Source organism: Scleropages formosus, chromosome 11 (assembly GCF_900964775.1).
Source record: "Scleropages formosus chromosome 11, fSclFor1.1, whole genome shotgun sequence".
NCBI classification, from domain to species: domain Eukaryota; kingdom Metazoa; phylum Chordata; class Actinopteri; order Osteoglossiformes; family Osteoglossidae; genus Scleropages; species Scleropages formosus.
The window spans coordinates 10,723,684-10,733,540 of NC_041816.1; the positions used below are offsets into that span (position 1 = coordinate 10,723,684).

Below are 9,857 nucleotides of genomic sequence, written 5' to 3' on the forward strand. Positions count from 1 at the left end.
GATTATATTACCATTATTATAACGTTGTATTAGTTTTATGAAAAGCGCTAAATCACAGCAGCATAGAGACAGAAACAGTATACAGAGAGACTGCAAATAAGTCCACATACATGAAACAAGTGCAGAAGGTCAAAAGATATTTTGACAATGGGAATTTGGCAATATTTCAACAGAATGGGAAAAATCAAACTTTTTGCTAATGTTTCTTGAATGGTTGCGTGAACCCCATTTCAGTAAGTATCCTGTCATATTCCCACAATAAATATATCAAAGTCCAAGGAAAGACTTTAGCACATATGGGCTACATTCATACACAGCAAAAGAAAAGTCAAGGTCCTGCTCCTATGTCTCCCTCAATGAACTGTAAGAATTAGCAACAATACTTGTTAAAACAGTATATAATGCAGAGATCATACCCTAAAATGTCTGATGTAATGAGCTGTTTCTCAACTTCAGTTAATTCTGTCTGTAGCCTGTTCTCATTTTCGAGGGCTGCAATAAAATGCCACAGTTGTTGGTATTTGTAGAAGTCCATGTTGGATAACACAAAATTATTTCTTGGGTTGGCAAAGCTTACAATTATTTGTTCTACAGACAAGAACAGTATATTAGACATCTCTTTAGACAACCATTTGTGGAGTTAAAGTGTTGGAGGTGGATCTGTGGACTGTATTAAAGACTGTTTATTTTCTCCAAGGCTTTCAGAAACTGCAGGATCTCATGGAGTGACGTGAACGCCAGGTCCTTCCTGAGGCTGGAATAGAAGAACTCTGGGGCCTAAAGAGAGAAACAGAAAAGGTCTAAAAATATATATATATATATATTTTTTGGGCCCTATTCTATTTGTGAGTGCCTATGTGTGAATTTGACAGTGAGAGTTCTTAGGGGCAATAATACTACAATCTGTGTAATAATTTAAATGTGCTATAGAACATGAGATCTAACGCATCAAGGTGACTTTTTCAGATTTTGTGGTATTGTTAGAAATGGTGGCTTTTTAAAAGTTGTCATACCTCTTTGCGCAACTTCTGCAGCTGATAAATCAGTGATCCATCATACTCAGCAAAAGAGTTCAGGCAGAAGTGTAGCGCATTGTCTTTCAGCCATGCAGAGACATCTGCCTTCGTCCATGTAACCAGGGCAGGCTCTTAAACACAAATAATAATTGTTTTCTGCTTAACTGTATTGCCAGAATCCAACTGTTATTTGCCAGAGGAATACATAAAACTTGTTTCCATTACCCATACATCCAATTTCAACAACCCCTTGTCCAGAGCAGGGTCATGGTGAATTGGAGCCTATCCCAGAAGCACTGGGCACAAGGCTGAGGTGGGTACACCCTGGATGGCATACAGGTCTGCTGCAGAGTACCCACACAATCTCACACTCACTCATTCATTTACACACTATGGGCAAAATAGTGTCACTGATTCATTTCAACTGCATGTCTTTGGAGTGTGGGAGGAAATGAGCACCTGCAAGAAAACCACGCAGACACAGGGAGAACATGCAAACCACACGCAGATTGAGTGGGGACTAAGCCAACGTTCTCTCGCACCACCCAGACACTATGAGGCAGCAGCACTACTTTCTGCCCCACCATGAGTTTATGCTGTTTTCTTCCTTCATAAAATCCATTTTCACTATGTGACACTGCAATTTGTTAGCTGCGATTTAAAGGAATGTCCATTCACACTTCCTGCTAACATGACACCATAAGATCTTTTTACGGTCACTGTATTGGTGTGCAAAGTCTATGCGGTCTGATGGTTTAAATTTCTATTTTCTTATACCCTGTAACTTTTTATTTATAAGAAAAACTGTAAAGGTGATTTCAATTGAAGGGGCTTCTTGCAAATAGAGAAATCAAGTTATATATTTTGTGTTCTGAAATCAACGCTGAAAAACATCAGGAAACAATTGCCCCGGTGAATCACTCCAAGTTATTTTTGTATTTTTATGTCATCTGGGATTTGCTTTTGAGAGCCTGTTGAATGGTAACATCTGGGCTCCAAATATTATGTTACAAATGATGCAAAATATGCCTTCATAGCAGGAGGTTCCTCCAGTAAAAACATTTTCGCTGTAGTCAACATCGCACAAAAACAGCTCTAGGATCCAAGTCAAAGTTTTTTTGTTATGAACAATATGTCATAGAAATATAGCATACATAAAACTGTTCTGTGAAAATGATTCTTTGAAAAATGAGGATTTTTCTGTTCTTGATAAAGGGTAGCACAGCATATTTTTCTTCTTGACATGTCTTCTCTTCCCAGCTGTTACATTTAATATTTCACATTAAACTGGAAAGGCTAGTGTTCTGTGCCACTGCTGTCCCTCATACTGTTAGTGGTGCATCAAGATTTGCCCTTAGGTAGTACTTTGGTGACAATTTGGGTGGTATTGAGAAAAAGAAATAATCATTTATGGGAGAATTAGATTCTCTGTTGGATTACCTTTGTTTTATTACCTTTGTTACACATCACCACTTCTCTTGGCACTGGTGTGCAACTCTTAATGTCCCTAATGAGCTGCTTTATACTTTCTTCAAAATTGCACTGTTCACTGAAGTCAATCCAGAGTTTTGTTCCTAATAAAGCTCCCAGCCACCCATCAGGCTTGTAGTTCTGTTCCATCATGAGGGGGATGATTTCTTTTCTCAGCTCAAAGGTGTATTCAGCCTCTGTGGAATTTGAAGAGGAACAGTGTGGAAGTTGTCTGGATGAGTCCACCTGACAGCTAGCGTATGTCAAACGGGTCGTTCTAGTGATGTTGTTAAGAAGCAGTAGGTTCTAGTGGTACATTATGGGTGGATGGAGATCTTTGTGGATCCTCTGTTCATTGGCATTCTCATCTACAGTTTCTAAGGTACCTATCAGCAGTCTAAATATATTTTCTAATTCCGGAGGATCAATTTTCTATGCAAACGCAGCACCAAAAAACTCAGCGCTGGCAAAGTATACCAAATGTAAAGCATATCACAGTACTGCAATGAAACTAAATGTAATATTATTTTATTTTCATTATCAGCATCCTGACTGTATTGTTGTTACACCACATTTCAGGAGTACTTTTCTGAGTTATGACAGTCATATGGGCCATACTGTACCAGTCCTGCAGTTTGGGCTGTCTTTGTACTTGGCAGAGACCCCGATGAGCACCACTGATGCCTTCTCCACTGCCTCTGCCATGGCCTGTAGAGTAGAGCCTGCCATTTGCTCCACATCCATCCACACCTTGATGCCAGCATCCTGTGGTGTTTGGTTCAGCGCACAAGAAGAGAACAAGACAATGTCAGCCCCATGTGTCATATTAAAATTTCTTTATCACACATTCGTATTAACAACAGTTGTCAGCTTCTGGTAGTAAACTAACCTGAAGGGCTCTGTTGACCTTCAACATGGTCCCCTGGCTATTCCACTGGTAGCTGATCATGATGTGCCCAGGTGGCCCTGTTACGGCTGCTGCGTATTGGCATGTCATTTTGGTCACAGTTCATATTTGATGTGAAAGTAAAACATTACAAGAAGTATTGATAAACTATTGGCGGCTTGGTTCCTTCCAAGGAACTGCATAAAACTGCTGTGTTTTTAAACAGCTCACGTTTTTGTGTGACTTACCTGAGGGCGGCCTGGCCTTCTCCTTTGACTGCTTCTGAATAACCCAGAGAGCTCCATGGGTTGAGTTACAGACTTCTTTGTTTGTGTCTTTAGACAGTCTGTCCAGCAACTCCATCAGGGTACTGTCTGTCATCACCATCACAAAGGGCATATGACTATTTTCTTTCTTTGAAACAGGCATCATCAACTCAGAACTCTACAATATGCCTCCTCTTATAGAGAATAATATGGCTACTCCTATGCCTACTAATGAACTTCAAAGCTGTAAAACAAGTAGACAGTTTGGCTAATGTAAGGAACCCCAGTTCTCCAGTATAGTCTGTGCTGTGTGATTAAATCAATAGGCCTGGAAAATTGTGTGTTGATGAGCACACACTTTGAACCATCTGCATGGGAGAGCGCGATGTGTATTTACATTCCACGCTCACCTGGAAATGACTGAGTGAATGAACCGGGGTTAAAACTTGGAAAGCATAAAAAACGCATTTTGCGCTCCTTTTTTTAAAAAAACTGTCCGGTCACAGAAAATCAGCTTGGCTTCATTTCGCATCATCTCACACTTTCGCATATACTGGTTTACTCACTTGATTCCAGTTCTTCCCGTATTGTGCAGTTAAAGGCAAGCTGCCAGATAAGCTTGGTGGCAAACAGTCTAATGCGGTAATCTTCGCTCTTCATCATCACCTCACATTGTGGAATAGCCCCAGACTCAAATATCTACAATGTAAGATCATAAGGAAAATAAGCTATTTTTTATTGTGCTACAGTGACCCCTTTCAGTGTGATAAAATGCCCTCAATCATATTCCCATGGTCTGATATGTGGGCTGATCTGTGGTGTCCAACTGAGGACAGTGTTTATTGAATTCCGTTTCATTCTTTGACACTTTGTTCTAGAATTGGCGTGTCGAGCAGATGGTTCACAGGGTGAGGTGGCACCGAGCTGACACATTGCACTGCACTTGCAGTTTTTTCCAAAACCTACCGGAGATGCACACGGACACACAAAAAGCCGTTCACTCAGCCTACAGTACCTTGTTCTTGTTTTTCTCACATGTTGCGATCAGTGTCAGCCCTTCTGCAATTTCAGAGGCGGTGTACCCACGGCAACGGCCATCCTTTGATTCTAGGGCACCCTGGAGCAGCGTCAACATGATTTCCACAGCCCCTTCATGGAGAGAAGTTGGTGTGTCTGTGATAGTAGCATTATTAATATCTTTTAGAGCTCATTCCTTTGGGCTGTGCCTGGATCTATTCTTTTGCTCTTCTGAAGTAAGCGCTGAAACCCACACCCAGATGAACAGATCAGATAATAAATGGAAGCTTGGATTGAGCCTACATGGTTAATTGCGCACACACACACACACGCACACACACACACACACACACACACACACACACACACACACACGGTCTGGATCACGATCATTTATGTTGTAAAGAAATAAAACTTCAGATCATTCCCTATGCGCTTCATTCTGCAAAGCACATGGACACTATGGTTTCAGACAGGCTGTGCAGCGTTCATGACAAATGTATGAAGTTAAATTATCTTTGATCATAAGGATATGGCTCTCAAGTATGTGTAAAAGTATTTATGATATTAAAACTGTTTCTACCATTAATTAACTGAATTAATAGATATTTGTAGTTTATTTTTACAAGAACTCAAAGAACTCAGGTTCAAATTCCACTTCTGCTGCATCACACTTGAGCAAGATACTTACCATGAATGGATACAGTAAAAATGACCCAGCTGTAGTAATGGGTGAGTAATTTTAAGTATCTTAATGTCACTTTGGAGAAGTGTCAGCTAACTGGATTAAAAACAATTACAGTAATGAATCTACCACAGTATTTCAGTTGTGACGTTACATTTGCATTGTGGAAGGATGCATGGATCATGAAAAAAATGACTTTGGAAACTAAGGTGCAGAGAAATTGAACTTGCTTTTGTTGTGAAATTTGTGTGTAGCTGGAGGAAGTGACTTGTGGGGACAGGTGGCTCTGGGGTTGTGGCTGGGAAGACAAAGGTGCCTCGGGTCAGCAGTCTGCGCGTGCGGGTTTGGTTCTGTTCTCTCCCTGATGGTCTCTCCTATTAACTCTGGAGAGAATTAAATAGATGGTGACTAATAGTTTCATTCCTCAGTGGCGTGTTTGTATGGTCCTGCCACCTCCTCCTGTGTCACATCGGACTTTGTGTGTCACATACAGTGAATTGATGAATGATTGCGAGTGAGACCGTCAGTGTTATCAGAAGTGGGAGGTAGTTCTCACATGTTAAGTTATACTAAGCAAAATTTACTTTCTGTGCATAGTGTATTCTGTTCTGTATTTTTTAATGCTCCCATGAGTGTTTATTCCATGTGTACTATACTCTGAACCGAAAATCAGTGCCAGGAGTTGCTGTCAGGACTTTCCAATATGGAGTTGGATTAATGCGCAGGTGCTTGTACTGTCTTTTGCATCTTTGTAAAGATTGCACACAGAACATGCAGGGATGCAGAATGACTGTGCAGTTGGCAAAAATGTTGTACCAAATAGTAAGCCCATTGTATGAAAAATGGGTGTGTATTTTCATAAGCTTTTGTAGTGGCTTTTCACTGTATGCGACCCCATTACAGCAGGGCTGCGTGTACTAAATATGTCACAAGCATTTGGTATCTGCCTTCAGGGTGGAATTTGTTATTTGTTTACAATAACTATGGGCCTCTTACTGATAATGGATTCATAGAAAATACACACACATACCCACATTGTCTGAACTGCTTGTCCCATACAGGGTCGCGGGGAGCCCGAGCCTAGCCCGGCAACACAGGGCGCAAGGCTGGAGGGGGAGGGGACACACCCAGGACAGGACACCAGTCTGTCGCAAGGTACCCCAAGCAGGAAACGAACCCCAAACCTACCGGAGAGCAGGACTCAGTCCAACCCACTGTGCCACTGCACCCCCGTCCCTGGCAACACAGGGCAGAAGGCTGGAGGGGGAGGGGACACCCAGGACACCAGTCCATTGCAAGGCACCCCAAATGGGACTCAAACCCCAGACCCACCGGAGAGCAGGACCCGGTCCAACCCACTATGCCACTGCATCACTGCACCATCATGCCCCCCTCTTCATGAAAAATATGTTATTATTATTATTATTATTATTACTACTACTACTACTACTACTACTACTACTACTACTAATAATAATAATAATAACAATAATAGTGACGATGATGAATAGTTGATACCTGATTCATCCATGATCAACTCAGATTCATCCTCATCAATGATGTAACCCAGTAACATAATGGACACCACTTTAAGAAGCTCATTGTCCACTTTAGTATAATAGGCAATCTTCTGAACCCCATTGTCCTGTCTGAGGAGTGTCCTGTTCGTCGGAACTTTGGCAGTGTTGTGAAGGATGCAGAGTGAAGCCTTCACGAGATACTGCACGTTCTGAAAACACGGATAAGACAAAACTGTCTTTTGCAGTATGTCACTTCTAAGTGGTTCAAAAATGGTTTTCCTAAAACAGACAAACCTTTTCCATTAGTTTTTCTTTGTAGGGTTCATGATCAAGGACTGCAAGGAGATGCTGTAGTGCACCAAGCTTACCAAGCTCTTTGGCTGCCAAAAAAAACGCGCAGGCTATTATTAAAAATTTAATTAAACTCAGTTACTTGTGGTAAATTATTCTACAGTGTGCAGTACTTTTCAAAACTGTAAAGTTTAAACATTTTTATTAAATTTTAAATTTCTACTTACCAAATAAAAAACTTGCATCACTTAGATTCCATATTGCACTTAATGCATAGTATGTTGGAAACCATACCAAGTTGCTTGAGAAAAAACCAGCTGCTGAAAATCCTGTAAACATGTTGACTAACAGTTCTAAAGAGGAAAACAAAATATGTATTAGCATGAAAATGGTAAAATTGTCAAACATAAATTTAAGGAAAGTACAGTACTCACTTTTTATTTACTTTTATTCTGTTTATTTATGGTTGAGGTAATGAACATATAGCTCAGTTGTGGGACTGATTTATTCCCATCTCTGTTTTGGATGAAAATACGAGACAAATCTATGTAAGTACTCTTTATTCTTTATTTATAAACCATGCAAGTGGTGATTTGTACCTGCACCCCCCTCTTTCACCAGCAAGTCCCCAACTTCCTGTCGACTCTTCTCATCCTCATATTGAAAGTAGAGTTTACACAGTTCCTTCAGGAGAGCTGCAGCTTTTTCACTGTTATAGCTGTAAAAGAGGGATTCTTCATCTACTGTACATTGTCCCTGAAGTAGTACACACAGTATAAGGTCACATATTGTACTATAAAATACAAAATTAATTAAAATATATAACATAAATGTGTATAAAAAGGATAAACTATTACTATATGCTATGCTTGTAGGGTAAACTTGCCATGATTTCTTAAAAATCATTTATTTAATATGTAGAATTTACATTTAGATTTATTCATTTAACAGATGCTTTTCTCCAAAGCGATGTACATCTCACAGAAAATACAATTTGCGCATTATATTAGGAGAAAGTGAGACATAGTTGCAGACGTGTGATTCTTAAGTACAGTTAGTTTGTTTCTTTCCCCCATATGCACCAATGTTCATCACATGAGTAGCTGCATAAAAATCAGAATATCGACGATTCCTGATCATCTTCCTAGTATGTTTTTTTTTTCTGGGATACACAAATTGTCACAAAACGATTGTTTTAATTATCCTGTTTCAGTCCTTCCTGTAAACCAACAACATAAAGAAACAAGAAACATAAAGATAATTAAAGAATAATATTTGATACAATACCTTTTCAGGTCTTTTAGTGAAGCAAGAAGGGCAAGAGCCATAACTTGTGTTACAGAAAAATTCTGCAACAGAAAACAACACTTGTGCTACAACGAGTTTGGGAAAGAATACTTGAATTACATGAATTCATGTGGATTTAGTTAGTGACACATTGGGAAATTATCTATATATTGTAATGTGCATCTATATAAGAAAAAACAAGGTGTACTTACCCACAATATCTGTGTTTACGGAGATTACTGTTTGTCTCTTCAGTTCACCTAGCAACTTGAGCCACACAAACACTTTCTGAATGTTCTTCCTAACAGGTTTTATGTTACAAGGATGCGGGGGACAAACATGCTTTAACCACTGACTGTGCTTATGGCAGCATTTTATCAATTACTGTAAGACAAGTGATGCATTAAGAAACCAAGGGACTTCGAGGGAGACACAGCTCTTTGTGTAATGCAAGTCACAAGTGTTCCTTTGTGATTGTGATTGTTTGTTGTTTGTTATTGTGTTCCTTGGTACAGTACATTCATAGAAGGATTAGAAAAACAGAGCTAAACGACCAGAAACAAATGACATGTTATGTGTACATCTGATGATACTGCCATTGCGGTTTGTCATTTTAGACTCTGATCATTTCCCATCTATGGTTCTCCGTAGAAAAATACTGAACTGGTACTGTAATGTAATATAAATGGTCATTACTTTCAGTATTTGTTCCTCACCTCAGTATGACTTTCTATGTCTATTTGTAAGCATTGCCACAGTCACTGGTGTGTTCTACCAATCTGGATTGTATCAAGTATTTTCAGAACACATCCAGACACAAAAGAAAAAAAAACGATTTTTTTTTTTTTGGCTGCATGGACCATGGTGATGATAATCACACACACACACACACATTTTCAGAACCGCTTGTCCCTTACGGGGTCACGGGGAACCGGAGCCTACCCGGCAACACAGGGCGTAAGGCCGGAGAGGGAAGGGGACACACCCAGGACGGGACGCCAGTCAGGCACCCCAAGCGGGACTTGAACCCCAGACCCACCGGAGAGTAGGACTGCGGTCCAACCCACTGCGCCACCGCACCCCCTATTGATGATAATCAATAAATCAGAAATCAGATGTAAAATACTTAAACAAACCTTAGAATCCACTTAGAATTAAAGAAGTTTTTCACCTGCCGATGATGATAAATTGGAGTTTATACCGCACACTAATATGTAAATCCGTCTGTGCTGTTAGATCTAGGGCTTTATCATTAAAACTGTGTGGAGCATAATGTACTGCATTTCAAATGAGTTTGTTAAAATTGACTACAATTCCCAGAAAGCACTGCACGATTTCCTGCGCTTCCTTTATTGTACCAGTGTTCGATTGGTGCTCGAAGTACATGAGGCAGTGAAAACGCCTTCTATCGGTCGATTT

General features: G+C 40.0%; 1 protein-coding gene across 2 annotated transcripts; it reads right to left on the bottom strand.

The window, feature by feature from the left end:
• Nucleotides 1–256: 256 nt before the first annotated feature.
• Nucleotides 257–4,450, bottom strand: LOC108941064 (uncharacterized). 2 transcript variants are annotated; one of them, XM_018763504.2, is made up of 6 exons: nt 4,205–4,450; nt 3,621–3,746; nt 3,376–3,464; nt 3,110–3,251; nt 1,014–1,147; nt 257–777 (listed from the first exon to the last, which is right to left on the bottom strand). In XM_018763504.2, the coding sequence occupies exons 1-6, from the start codon at nt 4,299–4,301 to the stop codon at nt 673–675; spliced, it is 693 nt and encodes a 230-aa protein (XP_018619020.1). In that variant the 5' UTR covers nt 4,302–4,450; the 3' UTR covers nt 257–672. The 2 variants fall into 2 exon arrangements, with proteins under 2 accessions (XP_018619020.1, XP_018619019.1); XM_018763503.1 differs by lacking the exon at nt 257–777 and adding an exon at nt 2,457–2,683 and having other exon boundaries at nt 1,020–1,147.
• Nucleotides 4,451–9,857: the final 5,407 nt, after the last annotated feature.